Source organism: Sycon ciliatum, chromosome 6 (genome assembly GCF_964019385.1).
Source record: "Sycon ciliatum chromosome 6, ocSycCili1.1, whole genome shotgun sequence".
Classification (NCBI taxonomy): domain Eukaryota; kingdom Metazoa; phylum Porifera; class Calcarea; order Leucosolenida; family Sycettidae; genus Sycon; species Sycon ciliatum.
In genome coordinates, this window is record NC_088648.1 from 17310813 (window position 1) to 17330812 (window position 20000).

General features: G+C 49.0%; 3 protein-coding genes across 3 annotated transcripts in view; 1 reads left to right on the forward strand and 2 right to left on the reverse strand.

Moving 5' to 3' along the window:
• Positions 1-1947, forward strand: part of LOC135819518 (uncharacterized) — a 9340-nt gene extending 7393 nt beyond the window's left edge. Inside the window, exon 5 of the mRNA XM_065332745.1 lies at positions 36-1947. Coding sequence (XP_065188817.1) covers positions 36-484 — 449 coding nt within the window. The 3' untranslated portion in view covers positions 485-1947. The remainder of the gene's footprint in view (positions 1-35) is intronic.
• Positions 1948-2174: 227 nt separating this feature from the next.
• LOC135819519 (uncharacterized) lies at positions 2175-15304 on the reverse strand. Its single transcript, XM_065332746.1, has 9 exons — positions 14738-15304; positions 12943-13126; positions 11648-12283; positions 10933-11190; positions 7986-8533; positions 6981-7151; positions 6662-6715; positions 5665-5754; positions 2175-3749 (listed from the first exon to the last, which is right to left on the reverse strand). Exons 1-9 carry the CDS (start codon positions 14804-14806, stop codon positions 2697-2699), a joined length of 3063 nt encoding a protein of 1020 aa, XP_065188818.1. The 5' UTR covers positions 14807-15304; the 3' UTR covers positions 2175-2696.
• A 1564-nt stretch (positions 15305-16868) lies between these two features.
• The window catches only part of LOC135819520 (uncharacterized), a 10522-nt gene continuing 7390 nt past the window's right edge, over positions 16869-20000 (reverse strand). Inside the window, exons 5-6 of the mRNA XM_065332747.1 lie at positions 19352-19402; positions 16869-18253 (exon numbers count right to left, since the gene is read on the reverse strand). Coding sequence (XP_065188819.1) covers positions 17847-18253; positions 19352-19402 — 458 coding nt within the window. The 3' untranslated portion in view covers positions 16869-17846. The remainder of the gene's footprint in view (positions 18254-19351; positions 19403-20000) is intronic.

The following is a 20000-nucleotide window of genomic DNA, read 5'->3' on the forward strand; positions in this document are numbered from 1 at the left end:
GTCTGCATCTCTCCGTATATCCCCATGTCTTGTAGATACACACGGAGGCTGGCTTGTTGCCAATGGAGCCACATCGATGCTTGCCCAGCCTGTTCAGTACACCGAGCCACGGGAGGCGGACGACTCTGACCCTGGGGCGGACCCTACAAACGTGACGGTCTACCGGGTGGGCGGTTTGACCGCGTTTGGAGACTACCACCAGTGCCTTCATATCGACCAGATGGCGCAGTCCCTGGCTGGGCTGGTCTTCTACGAGTTTAGCGACGCGTACGCTCTCGCGCACAACAACACCGCAACCGTGCCGATCCGCATCGAGGTCGGCGAGCCGAGCGGTGTCGAGGAGCAGATCGGCATAACGAGCCCTACTGTCGGTCTGCTAGTGTGGTGCTCTGTGCTCACCTTGGTCAGCCTTTGGTGGATGAAAGACAAGCTAGTTGCATGGTATGGTGGCCGTGATGGACATGAGGTACTGGGAGGTAATTGAGAGTGAGTCCAGGAATACTCGGTATGTGCTCTGAGAGCCGTTATGAGAAAATCAACTGCAATATCCTGCCAGGCTTCTGCACCTCTACCCTGGAGCACTGGCCAGCCTGCTGTGACGCTGTGAGTGTTTACACGACGACCCTTCGGTGTCCCTGGACATGGCCGTGTACAGTGTGGTGGTATGGTGCATGAATACTATGGTGTGTGCGTGTGTATGTGTTTCTGTATGTGTGTGTGTGTGTGTGTGTGTGTGTGTGTGTGTGTGTGTGTGTGTGTTTCGGTGTGTGTGTGTTTCGGTGTGTGTGTGTTTCGGTGTGTGTGTGTGTGTGTGTGTGTTTCTGTGTGTGTGTGTGTGTTTCGGTGTGTGTGTGTGTGTTTCTGTGTGTGTGTGTGTGTGTCTGTGTGCGTGTGTGTGTGTTTGGGGGTTTCAAGGGGTTTCGGCCGTTGGGCGGTTCAATAGCCAATTGAGTCATCTTTCCAAGACTCCTTTTGAGGCTCTCCCCCCCCCTCTCTCGGGGAGACCCACATGACCAGTTTCGGGAGTGAGCAACAAGTACAAGTACAGGTGTGTGTGTGTGTGTGTGTGTATGTGCGCGCACATGCTTGTGTGTGTGTGCACGTGTGTGTGGTGGAACAGTTGCTTTGGCGCGGCGTTGAGAGAAAACGTATGTGCTCTTGCTCATAATGTAGACCGAAGTGATAGTTGACTGCTCCTACTAGATCCTATGTTACTCGGATGTGATGTACCTCGGGCCGTGGAGAACAGGATCAGTGGGTGCTTAGTATCTGAGGCACATCTTATCACAATACACCATGGATCTATACACCTGTTGTACGTGTGGCTGCGCGTGTAGCTCTGTGTTGGACATGCGGCTGCGTTTGTGTCTCTGTGCCGTACATGCTGCTGACCCGTGGTACACGCTGCTGCGCTGTCTTGGAATGCTTAGTACATGCGGCTGCACCGTCTTCTGTCCCCTCTGTATGCACTTTTTCTTGTCTTTTCCCCGTTAATCATTGTACATGCATTTTCTCGTCTTGTCTCCGCTGCATTTGTCCAGTTGCGGTCTTGTGTCCGTCATATTTGATCGTCTGCTGTTTTTGTCTCCCGTCCCGTTCGGGACCAGTTATATTATACATGTGCACCTATTTCACCTCCACGCCCCACTGTTGAGCACCTATTTCGTGTCCATCGCACCTGTGCTCTGGGCAATGTCCGTACTAATCAAGGGCATGATTGCATTTTCAGAGTGCATCAACTAAGTGAGTTCCACTGTACACCATCCTTTGCTTGCTGTGTTTTGACTTCCTAGCTTCTCTGCCATGTAGTGCACACTGATAAGAATGAAGCTGAAAGGCTTCTAGAGGAAGACTCGACATTTCATTTTGATTTTCCATGATTTCGATGACGCTATCGGCTTTTGTTTTTTTGGTTTTTTTTCTACTTTCGGCCAGTCGGCTACTGTACTTCTTTTTCGTTTTGGGGGTTAGACAGGGGCAGTAGCCAGGGGAGTGAGCCGCCTTTGGGTGCCGAGAGTTGCAACTCGCTCGCCTCTACTGAGTGAAGAGAACCCATCAGGGTGCCACATGATGGGGGGGGGAGGGGGGGGGGCGAGGGTTGCTAATTCATTGCCATTTGTAACCCGATAGTACCACAGTCACGCGGTGTAGCAGCGGCGGTGGTGGTGGCTTGCTTGAAATGCAGAAATGTGGTATTTGAGTAGACGAAAATACCAGTAAGGTGGCCGTGATAAATCATTATCCCCATGGGTATGATAACAATAGCACAAGCATACAAAATAGCACAAGTTGATATGTCTAAAATAGCTTGTTTGCTACCATCGCTTCAGCGATGGGCGTGTAAATTAAGTAAGTATGGCAATATGTGAAATTTGCAAATTTCAAAAAATTCTTACTGATATAATTATTTTGATAAACAAACAGGCAGGTACCCCATTTTAAATTACAAAAAAAAACAAGAGCTAATGGGAATGATCCTGGCTGCATTGTGATGCAATAAAGAGCTCACATGTATCAAACCTTCAGTTCAAAGAAATTCACCCCAGTCAAACCATCCACTAGAAAACCAAACTGAGGGCAAGAAAATAATTATTATGAAAACCCAGCAAATAGTCAGATCAGCTGAGGTTTTTGAAAAGGGAAAAGCCCGGACAAGGATAAAAATTAATAATAATGAAGCAAACAGTCCTCAGTCTCTATTCAAATCTTTGTGTAAAGTCATTATCTGGGGTCTGATCCCGTGAGAGATCCGTACTGCCAGCAGTACCTGTCCTGGCCCGGCCAGTCGTCGACGTTTCCGTCACGGTGCCCTGAAGTGGTGGCTCTCCAGGCTCAGCCTGAACGCTCAGCAGCGAGGCGCGCTCTTCGTCATGCTGGTTGTGTTGGTGCTGCTGCTGGCCCCAGCCCCGCTGCGGGTGCGTGCCACCAGGGTCATCATGCCCCGGGTCGTTCTCGTCATCGTAGTCACCTGGCGGAGCCGACTGCGGGCGGTCGTGGAACTCGCGGTTGCGCGACCGCGCGATCTCGTAACCTGCCTGCCGGCTGCTGGTACCACGCAGGAAATCCATGAAAGACCGTTGATGCTGCTGCTGCTGCTGCGGGGGAGGATCATTGTTGGTAGCGGACAACTGGCGGTTAAAGCCTCTCTGGTTAGGATGCGCCATGCTGGTCCCACTGCCATTGCTATTGACAATGCTGGTCATGAGAGAGGGGTGGTCGTGAATGCCGGAATGCTCGGCGCTGCCGTCCGAGAAGATGTCCTCCAGCTCGCCAAAGTTAGTGATGGCACCAGCGAGAGCCGACACCGGACGGGCCGGCATGCCGGTGACAATCTCCGCCGAGCGGAGGCCGTATCGGCTTCTCGACTGTCGTGTTCGACTAGCGGCGGGAAACTGCTGCGGCGAGTGCGCTCTCGGGTCGGAGCTGGAGTCGGAGCCGCTCCAGCTGGGAGCACGCCGTCCGCTGCTGACCTTACGTTTCTGCACGCGCTGCTGTGACGGTTTGGCTCTCGGCTGCTGTATGGACGGGGAGGCGGCAACCGAGCGTGGCGAGCGACCACGATGATGCTGCTGCAGTAGCACTTGAGATTCGGCGGCTGTGCCTGGGTAGGACTGGGATTCTGTGCCCGGGTAGGACTGGGTGGATTGTGCGGTCACGATGCCTGCAACCGCTGCTGCAGCGACCAGCTCACCGCCGTGACCTGCGTCGTCTGCCTCGACGGCATTCGGGGTGTCATTGCGGTCGCTGCGCTGCAGGAACAGGGAGAAGAACAGGTGAAATGATAAATGAACTATTTATCCAGCCTGTGAACTAGGGGTGACACGAGTATCTATTTTCACCAATCGATCACTCTTAATAAAGCAATAAGATATTCCACTGATGACAGTGACATGAAAATCGATTATGGAAAACATTTGACTTCGTTGATGCATGATGGTGGCGGCAGAGTTAGTTCCTTTTGTTACTTTATTAAAATCGATCACTCATTCATAATATTCGATTGAGTATTCGTTTATTTCGAGTGTTTTATCAAAAATTCAAAAGTGCTAGATTTGTGAGTTCTCGTCCAATTCGGAAAAAATTTATCCGTGAATGTAGAACAAAAGTCGCCAACGTCTCGCGCAGAGTGTAAAGTAACGATTTTCATCAGTACTTTCATATCATATCTAACTAACGTTACTTGCTGTGGTGATCGCATCGTCCAAGTCATAAAATACCGACTCAAAGGCATGCATCATGCATGCATACCAGTGGACGAGCGGTACAACAAAAGCTTTTGAAACATTGGATGCAAAAAAATATTCAAAAATTAAAATACAGAAAAACGATCGACTCGGATGGAGAGCCACGGATTAATTCATACAAAAGAGAAAGGACCAAGGAACTAGAAGTTATGGTATACTGTCCACTAACACCACCAGTTACTACAACTACCAGTAGCCAATAATTACTGGTAGTTGAAAACGTCAGTACCGTCGGTCAGTGTCGTGTAATGTTCTCTAATGAGCTGATTGTTTAGTACCTGGTGGTGTTAGTGGACAGTATAGTGTAACTTGTAGTTCCGTGGTCTTTCTCTTTTGTATGAATATAAAAACGATCGAGTGCAAAATTTCGAATACTCTTCCGTTTGAAATTTTCGAACGATAACTCGAATATTTGAACCAATCGTTTCACCCCAACTGTGACCCAATTTTCAGACTGACCTAGACTGCCGATTCTAACACCCCCATCATGTACCGTATTTTTCCGGTTGTAAGTCGACCTTTTACGACTAAAAATAGAAGGAGAAAGGGTGGGGGTCGACTTACAACCGGGATTCGACTTATAACCGGGAACTATAAGGCGACAACAGATGCACTTGCAGCATTATGATGCAATTCGAGTCGGTTCAGAACTGTATCGGGCAGATGTTATTACTACAGGCGATACGCTTTGTACTAATCTGGCATGTTTTGCTACACAAAGTCCATTCTTAGGACCGATATATTCTATTACACGATAACATTGCTTGTAAGAATAAATATACACATGAAACCCATGTTATGATCATGAAAATATGAGAGTTCATTCTTGTAGGCAGTGTATTCTTTTACACGACCACGCTATAAGTTAACCGATATGCACTGTAGTTACGTGTAACACTCATGTTCCGTTTTTTTCCTTTTGGGTTACATTTCCCGGTTTTCTGGGTTTGCATTACATTTGTATTGCATTAAAAAAATTGTACGTTTTTTTTAAAACTCCAGCTGTGAAATACATGCGCGCGGGGGACGCGAAACATAGATAAAAAACGGTGTGGCAGAAGAATCTTACAAAAAATGACCTGCCCTGCATGCATGAGTGCACCATGTGTACACATGTTTGCCAGTTTATTGGCCTTTTTCAAGGATTGGGACGTTATACCCTCCAATAAGGAATGTTTACATGGTTTGTTGATGTGTTAGTAGCAGGGAGTGGTTGGTAGTGCTTCGTTGGGTGAAAACTTTAAAACGCATAATTGAGACCTCCGGATACGGGGGTCGACCTATAACCGGGGTCGACTTACAACCGGTAAAATACGGTATCTGACTTGCAGACACCCCCCGGGATTACTCAGCTAACAGGTGGAGTTGTCTTTGTAATCAACATACACCGGTATCACGAGGTGACGTTGGATGAACTTACAAAACCGATTGGGCTACTGCTGGTACTGGACGCGAAGCGTTCGGGCAGCGACGACGAGATGAACGGCGGGCATATGCTGTCACCACCATGCTGAGAGAGAAAGAGAAGGGGGAGAGAGAGAAGAGACAGGATGGATAGATGGGTGCACGAACACATCAACCAGGGGCGCCGGACACGGTACGGTCACTACGGTATTGACCGTACCACTCTTTGTCCCAGGTACACCGTGAATCAATAAAAGGCACCGATTTGGGTTCTATATTTCGAAAAATTCCGGCAAAGGCGCCACCCCCCCCCCCCCTACGCGCGATAGTTGGCTGGCATGACGAAGCTATTTACTACAATGGACCACATGTAAGTGATAACAATAATTGTAGGCACAGACAATAACAATTGTAGGTAGGTGATCGCACTTGAAAGATGATGTGTCAGATGCAGTTATTTTGTAACTCTAAATGAGTCAGAAAGGTTCCCCAGAGACAGAATCGTCCAGATCTGGGTTTATTACTGTAATTTTTATTTTATTTTTTATTTGAAACTCGGGTATTGAGCCAATAATAAAAGTAGAAAGGAAAAGGACATAATATGAAAACGAGTTAAGAGTAACTCTCCACCACTGTAACTAGATACTAGATACAGTCAGAAAGTGCAACAACTAGGCACAAAACTGACAGAGTACTGAGACATTCGACGTCCTGACACCTAGCTTCAACACATCTCCGTAGCGCTAACCGACAGCCTTCCAACTTGGAAGGTTGTTGCACTTTCTGACTGTATCTAGTATCTAGTTACAGTGGTGGAGAGTTACTCTTAACTCGTTTTCATATGTCCTTTTCCTTTCTACTTTTATTTTTTATTTTTTTATTTTTTATTTTTACAAAGACCACTTAATGCCAAACATGAGATGCAGCTAGGGGAAGCACGCACAACCTGAATCGTGGCAGTGGTGGTGAGGTTTAATACAAGATGTGTTGACTGAAACATATTCTATGCTTACCGCTCCACTGTTGAGATACTCAGCTAACTTCACCACGTCTTCATTGCTCGCGTTCTGCAAGTGCGGCAAGATACCCGTACAAACGCAGAATGAAGCATGTGTACACATAAGCATACAGATATGTACGTACACACACACACACACACACACACACACACACACACACACACACAGATCCCGGCTCTTTACATTCCCTAGCACCTGTACAAAGTAGCCACAGCGGTTAAACACCACTAGAAACCAGATCTGGTTAGGAAGTGATAAAACCAAAGGCGCACAGTACAGCAAGGGAAATGAGCAGACCCAAACCAAGTGCTACCTGTCCTGTTGTAGGTTCCACTGGAATAGCGACGCTTGGCGAAAGAGGAGGAATAGGGGATGCCGGGGTGGCTGCTGCTGCAGCTGCTGCTGGTGGTGCTGCTGCTGGTGGTGGTGTGCGGTCCCCATCAACACCACTCATATCATCATGTTGTTGCTGGTGGCCTCGATGCTGTACCACGATACAAACATATGTCAGAGAATAAGTTTGCATGCATGGATCTTTTACAGTTTGGTTATCATGATGTCGTTCGGCTTGGCAACACGCGGTAGACACAACTAGTGCGGATACAGCCTACAAAGATTATTAAATTTGCGACCTGGACCACACACCAGCATGTACCAGAACAAGCCAGGTTGAGTTCACTACAGGTTTCCCACTGCGGAATAGTACAGTGAAACCTGTCTAAGGCGATAGCTTAAAAGCACCTTCAAACACTAGTTCCTGTGCACAGGTGGTCTCCTTCCCCGGGGTCATTTGACTGTAAATGATATCCCTGGATCTTAGTTGTAGTGGTGTTCTGAAACATGTGGTTGCCTTATCAGAGTGATTGCCTTATCAGAGTGGTCGCATTGACAGGTTTTACTACTGTACGTTGTACTAATCCTTATAATCCATATTTCAGGATTACCCAAAGGCTGACGCATGTTACATAGTACTTTTGCATAGGGGTGTCAAGGAGTAGTAGGGTACCCGTGCTACCCGCAATTTGATCGGGTAGTAGGGCAGCAATTTCCTCCTGAGAACCCGATCGGGTAGTTGGAGTACGGTGTTTTTGCCTGAACGGTGCGTGTAAACAGCACGGCTATGTGCTTACTGTACACTTTCTATGTAGCACAAGTGTACACTCAGACTACAAACTGTGTAAAATAAATACCCGATAGGGTACCCGTGCTACCCGGATAAAAATACCCGATAGGGTACCCGTGCTACCCGGATAAAAATACCTGGACCCGTTACCCACCAAATCCCTACCCGTTGCAGCCCTACTTTTGCACAACTCACCGCCTCATGGGCACGGGTCAACGTGACGAGCATGGAGTTGTCCGGCGAATCTCTGCTAGGTGACAGTGCGCCTGCGACAGTGAGCACAGCGGAAGCAGTGTGACTTGCAACACCACCGTCGGTGACGGTGACGTCAGCCGAGCTGCTGGTGATGATGACGGTGCTGCTGGGCAAGCTACCGGTATGGGGCAGGACAGGGCTGGTCGTCTTCAGACCCGTGGGTCTAGTGCTGAGGCTTGGCAGCGTGCTGTCACTAGCACTGAGACGTGAAGTAACGGTCGGCGAGCCACCGAGACGCAGCAGAGGTTCGTTGTCGGATTCGTATCCCGATCGGCTCGCGTTGTCGGACTCGGACCCCGTTCTGTTCTCGTCGATCGGAACTGGCCGAACGTCCGGCTCGGGTGTTGGCGAGCGTGCTCTCTCGCGATCCGCTTGCGCCGGTGCTGAACTGCGGTAGCAGCTGATTAACGTTACTATGGCAACAAGAGCAACTAGGAGTAACGTTCCGGACACCGCCGTCGACGCAATCGTCAGCTCATTCCAGTTGCCTAGGAAACCACGGGAGCAGAAGGAAATGGAAGAGAGATTTCGACATGGGAATTGATCATATGCTACTTCAATCACGTCGGTGCGTTTTGCCCACACTGATTAAGCATATAGGTGTGTACAGTGAGCACACACAGTCATACACTCACCACCCTAGCTCACCCAACCAGCCACCTGTAACCCTACAGCTCTCATCATACTGAGACGCAGTATCGGCAGCACAAACCACAGCCGTGACCCTTGATTCACTACAACAGAACACGCCATGATACTTCGAAGTACTTATCAGGGAAGCGAGACAGTCCTGCAATACACACTCCGACTACGTGGGTGGCACAGTCTGCAACACAAGTGGAAAGCAACCACCTCGCTATGCGGGTTTGAGCAGGTCCCAGGCGGCAAAGGAATTCCAAAACAAAACAACACGGGAACACCAACATGCATTTGGTAAAGACTTCCAAATGGTTAGGACCTAGAGATAAAACAGGCTTTTAGGGCTGTGAGAGAAGGTGTAGCAGCAGTGTACACACTCCGTTTAGATGAGTGTGAAGAAAAAAAATGTGTGTGAACTAGCACTAAAGGGGGTGAATTGTCACTAAAGGGCAAACTGCCTGACCTTGCGCTACCAATGCCAACCTGGTATATAATGTATGCCTTGCCTGATAGGTAACGTGTTTTCACGTGACAGCGTGAACAAGGCGGCGACGCACTGTTTCCAGTACAGTGCGTTCTCGCCTTGTTCACGCTGTCATGTGAAAGCAATGCCAACTTGTTGGCGTGAAACTATACGAACAGTGAGAAATCCTTCAGCTTATGTCTTGTAGATGGTGAGGGCAATGAGGGGGGGGGGGGGGAGGGGGGAGGGGGGAGGGGGAGGGGGGGGGGGAGGGGGGGGCACATTACACTTCAACTCAAGTTCTGTATCACACAAAGAGTGTGAGACCTGCGGTGAGAAGCTCGTCATGACTCACATGACTATATCCTGGCAACAGCAGGGGCGTTGGAAGGTATGTTAGGTTGGTACAGTCAACCAAATGAAGTAAAATTTGCTGGTGGGGTGGGGGTGGTTCCTCTGAAATGTTTCGAAGTTTAGAGCCCAAATCAGCACATTTTATTGATTCACAGGGTACCTGGGGCACAAAGTGATACGGTCAATACCGTAGTGACCGTATCGTGTCCGACGCCCCCGCACCGGCAATTGACAATGCACACATGCTACCAGCCATGCCAGCATAATTATATTTCTACTGGCTGTGTCTATGTCCCCCTCGCGAAATGGTCAGCACCTCGATCAGCTGCATGACAACTCATACAGACACTCTGCTCCTTCCTATGGAGCTGTTGGCAGGTGCTACATAGATCTCCTACTGCATGCCCGTTTGCCACGGAACAATACGCGGGCGTGACAACGCTCTGCCACGTGCAGCAAAACGCCACGCGTATTGTCGTGGCGCGTGACAATGTCAGCAGATTGGCTGCACACAAGTAGTGAGTGGTGTAGGGGGGTTCTAGACCTGGCAACGACAAGCTGACGCAATGCACTCCTATGCTGTGATCATACCCCTGCCCAGCAACAATCATACTGTAGTAAAAAAGTTAAAAAAAAGTAAATTGTCATGTCCTTTACCAACGGGAACTCACGGCGGCCGCTAACACCCGGTAAACCCTAGCGGCAGATGTCGGCGCCTAACGGTGGGGGTGAGTGGATACGTCTCACAACCACTGCATGGCACAACCACTGCATGGCACAACCACTGCATGGCACAACCACTACCACATACTGTATGTAGTGCAGTACATCAAGGCAAAGATATGCTACAAGACACAGTGAACACACTACCCACTGCTCGTCCGCCTACAGGCCAAGTACCTCAAACTGACAGTCATTGGTTTTAAGTTAGACCATTGATTAACATGTGCATGTCCTGGTCAGTATTATACATAGCTACACTGGGACAACTGGTTGCACACGTATACACCTCTATCACTACCAAGCCATGGCTAAGTTTTATAAAAAAAATCAATTGTGTCCGTTCCCCGAAGGGAGCTCACGACGGCCGCTAGCACCCAGTAAACCCAAACAAAACCATGGCTGCCTCAGGGAAAACTTGTAACGTGATCCTGACAAAATCTGGCCTGCTGGACCGGTTCAACGATTAGGGTCGAATACTGTAATTTCACAAATTTTCGGTGTACTTATATTTTCGGTACTTTCGGTGCATATGTTTCATACCTAAAATGTCAATACACCGAACAAACACTAACACACATAATCGAATAGGCAGCTGCTTCTCAGTACCTAAAATTTCTGTTCACCTAACCTGGCCTTTTTGCCCTCATAACGTTACCGAAAATATTGAGCACCGAAAATCTCTGAAATAATAGACTACTAGTAACTCACTGGAAGTTTTCAGTGTGACACGGGCAGCCTGCATTGTGACGGACAATGAGCGCATGTTCTTGCTCGGCATACACGTGTAGAACCCCACCGTGCTCTCGGTGAGTTCGTCGACGACCAGGTACTGGCGCGAGTCGCCGCACACGTGCACCCCCGGCAGAGCGTCGACGTGGAGATCGGGACGCGACGAGAACAGGGCGTGCGCCGGCACACCGCGATGCGACGTGCCCACGCCGGAATAGGCCCAATGGCATGGCGACGCTGCATGTAGTCACGTGGACATACGTGCATGTAATCGCAAACAAACGCATGCACACACAAGCACATACACATGCACACATGCAGAAAGACAGCACACACACACACACACACACACACACACACACACACACACACACACACACACACACACACAGGCACCAAGATCCAATTTCACACCGAACTAGTAGTAGAGTCCGAAACAACACAATTCCAAGTCAAGACTTAAAGACCGTGTAATGTGGGATTATGTATAGCCAACCTCGTGAATAAGGACCTCGGGCGTAACAATAACTCTCAAGATAATGAAACAATCTTCAGATCTTATGACCACTGCTTGGCCGCACACTTTCAACCTGACGGATAACGAAAACTCGTCAATAACAATACTTTTCTCATGTATGGTCAAGGGTCGGTATTCGCAAGGTTGAATGAATACACACACACACTGTGCACTTACTTCCAGGGGTTGAGTTACACTGTAAACAGACCGGTGCACCTCGACTTGCCGTCACCTCGCCGAATACCAGTGGAGTGCTAAGCAACTCGCCGATGGTGGCACCTGTGCGTGCGTCATCCAACACCACGTCGCCAGCCATCCTGCACTCCACTTCGCCCTCGGCAACGAGTTGGCATGGAGACGGTGCCTGCCGGACCAGGAACGGCTGGGCGAGGAAGCCGTCGTCACTGCCGGCGCGCGTGGTAGTGTTCACGACGCACGTATACAGACCACTGGCGTCCGGTGCCATGCGATCAAACTCCATGTTTAGACTGCACGCTCGCTGATACGGATCCACGGCGCTCGGTACGTTGCACCAGAGCGAGTGACACGGCTTGGCGGCGAACGACATGTCGAACGAGAAGTTGCCACGGTAGCGCTCGGGCAGGATGTCGTACTTGAGCGTGGCATTCGGCAGCTCCTTGTACCAGCGGTTCTCATGCCGCTCCAGCGACGAGTCGCACTTGTCATCGTCGTCGACGTCCACGGCGAGATCGCAGCAGTAGATCGTCACGTTCCTGGAATCGGGCGGCAGTGATACAACGCAAGTCTCCAGGACGGCAGTCTCGCTGAACAAGCTCTGGCGCCATGTGTTATCTACATGTACAAGGGCAGATAGAAGCAACAGGAGAGAGGCACCACACCTTCCACGAATTGATACAAGGAGGGTGGGTCTAAAAGGCATTGCGTGGCAGGTAGGGCACATCTCTATGAAGTGAAAAAGACCCCAAAGAAATCCAACACTACCGTTGCCCACACTGCAAGGTTCTAGTGGGCGCGGCCCATAAAAAGACGTCTAGTCTGTGAGAATTGCTCTAGTAAAAATTTAATAATAGATACAACAACACAGGTCTTCAATGATGACCGCGGCATTATTTATACCCTGACTCTTGACACATTGGCCACTCATCGAGGCATTGACTTTTCATCGGCACGGCATGCATGCCGGTGGCGAGTTACTTGTGGAGAGGCGTACTCCCACTCAGACTGTGCCGCCATCGTGTACTGCTGTAGTTACTGGCTACAAGGCTAACACATACATGTACATGTAGCTGCTCTACATGTGGACGAAACAGTTCTGTCCGCAGATTGAGCAGCTCTACGTGACATGTAGAGCTACTCAATCTGCGGACAGAACTGTTTCGTCCACATTGTATGTGGCCGGACTGCTGACAAACATGATCGCGCATTTTTTTAATTTTTTTACTATGTTCACATTCTCAGCTCGAAAATAATAAAGAAAGACAATGACGTACTCATCGACTCCAGGGTGTCCGCGTTGACGTGACACTCGTCTTGTTCAAACGTTCCCGGCACCGCGTCCATGTAGTAGCTGTATTTGCAGGTGGGCGACTTGACGACTTCCACGCGTCTCTGCTGCGCAATGCAGATGGCACATCCCGCCACCAGTATCAGAATAGCCTGGATGTGCGTCGTGACCTGCAACGACAAAGAGAATGTGAGGGGGAAAAAGATGGGGGTTGAAACATTATACTGTATCAGCACACACACAAGGCACAATGGAGTTTTACAGAGTTGTCGCAACTCGGAGTTTCTTGCTCAATGCAATCATCAGGCGACTATTGTGTCGAGCCCTCTCCGCTGGCAGAAGGAAGTTTTCCTCCTTACTGTATCAGTACAGATTTTCGTTTGGAATAAACTTTCGCTATATTCGTTAGGGGGCACGAAATATCTAAAGTTTGTACCCAACTAAAGAACTAAAGTTTTTTTTCTTCTGAACGTTCAGGGTGACAGACCTCGACCAAAAACGAATTTTAGTACGTAACCAGCCTGCTGGTGGAGTGATCTAACGAAAGATTTCGCGAACGAAAATTTGTACTTGTACAGTACTGGTAGGTTGCGACGGAATTCTTTGGCCATGGCTGTATATGAAATACTGCACAGTGTGCTAGTAGTACATTAAAAAAATAATAATAAGTACATGCTGTGCATGTTTTTTTTTTAAATTCATATTTGCTTTGTTTTCCTAGCTTACTATTGCCGTGGCTGGCTCAACGCCCTTGTCTCAGGGGATTCTGTCTCTGCATTAGCTATGCGTGTCACATGCTATGAGATTGTGTCTAATAATAATAATAATGTGCATTATGTGCATACTAGTACTCCAAAGTAGTACATGGTCACCAGGGAATTGAACATCCAGAGATGTGCCAAAACAAAAACGTCAACCCCATCACAGTGAGGAGTCAAGTCCGGGACCTTTCTTGTCGTGAGCAATGCCCTGACTGCTTGAGCTACGCGCCCAGGCCGACCCTAGAATACACGGTGACAAAATTCATGTTTCACCCTCCATATCCACGGGTACCGAGTAGCTTATACGACAGTTCAGTTTGTCATGCTGAACAGGCACATGATTATTATTTCCGACAAAATTGGTGCGTGCATGTTGTACTGAATGGTGGACATGAGCTAGGGTGTGTCAGGTAACTTCCCTTTGCCGGAGCATTCGTAGTATGTGAACTCCTGGCAAAGAGTTTCTAGCCAGACCCGGCTGGAAAATCAGCATCCAGCTGTAAATCTCAACTGAGGTTGAAGTCATTCGCAAAATCATCATGCCGTCTGCCGTGAAGGTGTCCATCTCTGGATCAATATTGAGTGGTCTACAGTAAAGTCATGTACTACCGAACTCTTAGTGTAATACTAGTAATAGGACATACCGGGGTGGGGGGCATGAATAAACCTTGAACAGCATTACTCCGAGTAAGTGTACTTTTTCACAAGCACTGGAAACAAATGTTTTACTTAGTCTTTGTTGCTTCTTTTCATTTCAGTAACTCGCCCGGATGAACACAAACACAATGGGGCACGCCTCTCCATTCAGCCTAGATAATTTGCGTTTCATGCGCAAATCCATCCTCCCCCACTCTCCCGTTGCTCTCTTCCGTTTCATGATCAGTGCCGCCTTTGGACCTACACAGGCTCCATGCAGAGATCCCTCATTGAAGAAGATTCAGTAAGAATAAGATCGTGAATGTATGCGACCTCGTAGCTAGCTAGGCGGCAGCCAATCCGTAAAGTTTGTGGGATACTTACGTTGGACGCATGGGCTGCTCTGCTTGCGGACCGGCCAAGCGTCATCCTTCGGTGCCGCATTGCCCGCATCGAACTCAGCGGTCAAGGAATGCCCTTGTTCTCGTCCGATCACCGGCGCGGAGCACGGCCGGCATCGGCACGGGCTTTCCGCAGCTAGGTGCCAGCGGCAAACAGTCGACTCATTGTTACCCGCAATGAAAATGTGGGACTGGTGCTTGGTAGCGTTCCTGCCCTGCACAGGCGGCCGCAAAATCCTATCTTGTTCAATCAAACACGAAAACTACTCCTCAAACAGGTATCTGTCACTTCTGGGGAGGATAAGATCAGCCTGGCCTAAGTTGGGAATCAGCCTTGATCAATCCGTATCAAACAAGTCCGTTCCCTTTGCGGTGGTCGTGTCCAATATCAGCGAGGACAACTGTACAAGAGCCCCAGCAATACACGACAGACGTAGACCTACCATCAATCTCTCATTGACCAAGGCAGGACTCGGACATGCGAACGCTATCTCAATCAAGACGACACTGATTCAAGAGATACAACTGACTGTGTCAAGAAAACAAGTAAGTTTACTTCCCCGAGCTGTCGACATGCAGGCGGTGTCGCCGTGGATACCGATACTGCGATAGAGTCCGAACAAAACAAACTCCGCGATCTGTTCAGCACCAGGAACATAATCCATTATTCATAATTATCTCGAGCATCGACATGACACTTGACAGCCAAAACTGGACAACTCAGTATACTAATACTACTAATAGTAGTAATACTACACAGCGATAAATCCCTGGTTGGACATTTCTTCAAACTGGAAGTACTATCTTCGGTGGTAGACACACGACTCATGACTGGTGACTCGTGATTACTGTCTACAACATCTAGTAAACCGATACAGAAAAAAGGACATGGTCAGGAGGTCACATGGACAAACATTATGTTTGTCCATGTGACCTCCTGACCATGACCATGATGTCCCATCATGGTCATTTCTCAATCTAGTGGTAGGTCTACTGTGCACGTGGTGGTAGGTCTACTTGGTGGTGGTAGGTCATGCAGATCTACACAGTCATGCTCACGAGATCTTCGCCGTCTCCTGTCAACAGCTAGCTAGCAGTAGAGCGATGTGGTGGAGACACTAAGGCTCGTGACCTGCGGCTCACGTCGAAATTTGGAGTTTTACGCCAAATTTGACGTGAAATTGCGCGTCACGTCGGAAATAACGTACTAGTACATCTTTTAACCTCTCAGCTACTACTACACTGAGTACACTTAACTTGTACTTGACTTATTTTATTATTGGTAGTTTCTGTACAGCTGGCCTAGGGGGGGGGGGGGGGGGGGGGGAGGGTATACATTTTTTTTACAGAATGCACCTCCTACTGATAGACCATACAAAGCTAAAAAGGAGAAGAAGAAGACAAAAGAAAATAATGATCATGGTATAGGATCAACTCAGTTTGACTGATGATCATGATGATGATATATGCACGACGTGTAGATGTTCCGCGCAATCTGAGAACCCCCCCCCCCCCCCCCCAACACACACACACACACCACCACCACCACCACCAGTCACCACCCCACCACATCATCGAGTCACACGTTCGCACGCAGGAACTGTTCTGTCCCCCGGGGAAAATTGCGATTCCGCGGCCGCGTTTTTTTCCGCGTTTTTTGCGATTTTTTAAAAGACCGCGTTTTCCGCGATTTTCCCGCGTTTTTTGAACTTTTTTGTTGCACTACACGTACACACAGTGCACTGTTCGGTCAGCAACGTCTCATCGTGGCGGCTTTTTACTCAAATATGACGAGTGCTTACACCAGAGACTTGTAACTGATTGATTTCACTACATACTCACTGAAAATTGCCGCACATCAATATTATTCACCGCATAATTACCGCAAATTCACCACAAATTATGCCATATTATGCCGCGTTTTTCCCCGCGTTTTTTGCGATTTTTTCCGCAATTTTCCCCGGGGACAGACTGTTGTAATCCCAACGTCTCCAGCCAATGCAATGCTGGAGACTTGCCATGTACATGTATCACACAAAGAAGAAATACGTTGTACAGGATTGAATGCGAATGCCTCGTGACGCATACACCAAGACACCACGCCAGCAGCAGACTCACTGGCTGTACGCAGTATGCGATCATGCCAAAAAGAACCAGTATGCCGAAAGGAGAAAACAGTGCAGAGTAGCACCACTGAAATTGAAAATGAAGACGGATCAATACGCCTGAGTATGAATGTGTGTCCCTAGCCCTGAAATCATTACGGTCATTATGTCAGAACTTGCACAACAACTTTAAATACTGCAAGTCAAAGTGCTCGGAAAATATACTTTGCCCTGAGTAGAGAGATCAAAAGGAATTAGAGGGAAGCTATTGATCGCAACTACATTAGTTTACAACAAAGTGCACACAATCAGGACGTTCCTGCCATGCCTTATTACGCCTGGCATGCACTGCAGTGAAATCATTCCTGCAGCTTACTCGTATATGTCTACAGCAGCTATGTACATGGGGAGGGAAAGAAGAAGAGAGTGGGACTGTTTGGCTAAATTACAACTACATGGCGCACAGATACGTGCACCCTGGTAGATAGCAGTGCAAGAAGAAAGGCATGGCAAACATGGCACACACACACACAAAGAATCATAGCATAGAATGGTAGAGGCATGCAAAAGGATTGAGGAGGGAGGGGGGGGGTGCTCAAGGTGATGTCACAGAGACTTACACACACAACCAATGACACACGCACAACCAATGACACGCACACGCACACGCACACACACACACACACACACACACACACACACACACACACACACACACACGCGCACACTTATCAGGCAACAATGCAGTTCCGCCGTCCGATCGCTTCTCGTGCACCTGTTCTAACACACCACATCACATGCATGCACAATCCAGTAGCTGCATGGCCAAAACAAACTGGGGAAAACCAGCAGCACTGACAGCCACCGCCACAGTCACCGCATCACGCACAGGACACAGTGGCAAAGAGAATACTGGTGAGTACTAATAGCACTGGTAGCCAACACCCCCACCACATCATGCACGGGAGCGGGAACGAGTCGGCTTGTCTAATTCAACCGCTGACGGAGCAGGGTGCGCAGCGCCTTGCCCGACTCGAAGACGCTGTCGGCCCAGACGCGGAACACCTTCTTGCCGCTCGTCTGGCGGTTGCTATTGCCGACGAGCGGCAGGGGGATGCCGATGACGAGGTAGCGCTCGCCGGGCATCAGCTCGCGGCAGCAGCGCGTGTCCAGCGCGTACTGTATCTGCACTGGGTGACCCGTGCTCACCGTAAGGTCCGCGCTCATGCCCGCGTAGCTGTTGTTGTGTCGCGCGATGGGCTCCTTCAGCACCTCCTTGATCAGCGCCACGTAGGTGGACTGCAGACCGAAGCCGGCCCTGGCCTCCTTGGGTAGGTCCATCACCTGGCAGTTAGGGCCCACCATGTCAGGACCAATTGGCTCCACGATGATGGCTGAAGAATAGCACAAGAGAACGTAGATAGAGATCAATACGCCTGTTGAGCAATGACAGATTTTTGTACCATACACACCCCCAGTGTCTGCTCCAGAGTCGGGTCAGCGACCCGGTTGGAGGGTACTTGGACCCGTTTGGAGGGTACTTGGACCCATTTGGAGGGTACTTGGACCCATTAGGAAAGAGAACACCAGGTCACCTGTGACCCTGTTGGGAATGCACACCAGGGAGTCCTGTTATGTACACAGTACAGCGCCCTGATGTACATGCACATGCAGTAGCCGTACTTGAACGTACCCGGCTCTGACCCGGTTGGAAAAGTTGTGCCAGGTACACGTGCACCCGGTTGGTTTGAAATCCTAGAAGCAGACACTGACCGCACACAGCCACCTGGGCATGGTTGTGTGTGTGTGGGGGGGGGGGGGGGTGCTGAACAGTACATTGCTTATCCCATTGTACGCACATTCATTACTCATGCATTCCATATTTGGCAATTTGCAATGGGGCGTACATAATTATTATAAGACTTGATGTCACGTACACATGTACAAAGGCGTGCCGTATCCATGACCATATCCGCTTGCTTTACACAAATTAAAATCCGGCTAGCAATGGTTACCGTCCTGCCGATAGGACGGAAGTTTCCGTGCTTAATCAAAAAGCGCTTTAGAACCATTGGGATAGTGTTCGTACCTTGTATCTCTGTGTCAGGGTACATGTCAGGGTACATGTCACATGACAACCGAGTTCCCTAAGTCACGTGAACTAAAAGAAAGAAAAATTACTGTACTGCAGCATACCTGCCTCTTTCTCCCTCACTAACACATGCACAAACATACATGCACAAACACACACACACACCACACGCATGCACATACAAACACATGCACAAACGCACACACACGCACACGCACACACACACGCACACGCACACACACACACACACACACACACACACACACACACATACACAAACACACACACACACATGCACAAACACACACACACACACACACATGCACAAACATGCGCACACACACACACACACACACACACACACACACACACACACACAGTTCACAGCAGATATTCTTACCCAATGATCCCTTGTTGTAAAAGTGTCTGATATCCTTCAGCTTTGGACAGCCTGCACGAAACACACAGATACAAAGTAGCACACACACACATGCACACACGCACACACACACACACACACACGAACGCACACACAAACAAACAAACATACACGCACGGTCATAAATACACAGAACTCAAACAAAATAACGGACGGAAACAGACGCCCTAGATGACAGAATGGCTGGGTCAAAAGACCGAGTCTACCAGTGTTCCTTTTCACCCTTGCATTTCTAATTGCCGGGGCATCCTACTTTTAACACACACCAGCTCTGAGGAAAGGAGCAATGTTAACCACAGGATTAAATGCAACTCTTTGACGTCTCTGAAGCAGTTCGCGCACGGCTGCTGTTTTAAGCAGCATTCTAGGCCACGCAGAGCAGAGGCCGTGCAGGTAGCTGGCTTTAGAGTGGTATTAGTCGCTTCGTCTTGGAAATCCCTTTCCAACGGTGGCTAGTTTGTAAAACTAGGTGAATGTTTGGGACAGATACAAGCGAAAGAGCACGACATTGTTATTCGAAGGTGAGTAAATCGTCGTACTTTCAGCGGGGTCACAAAGGGCTACGAACGGTCTAGGCTAGGAGGCTGGTGTCCCCCTCCCCCCCCCCCCC

Coding starts and splice junctions, on each gene's coding strand:
- LOC135819519 (XM_065332746.1), bottom strand. CDS start 14,806: ATGCGGGCAATGCGGCACCGAAGGATGACGCTTGGCCGGTCCGCAAGC. Junction 8,534..10,932: donor TGTCACACTGAAAACTTCCA/GTGAGTTACTAG, acceptor GTGGTTTCCTAG/GCAACTGGAATGAGCTGACG. Junction 7,152..7,985: donor TGACCCGTGCCCATGAGGCG/GTGAGTTGTGCA, acceptor ATCGTGGTACAG/CATCGAGGCCACCAGCAACA.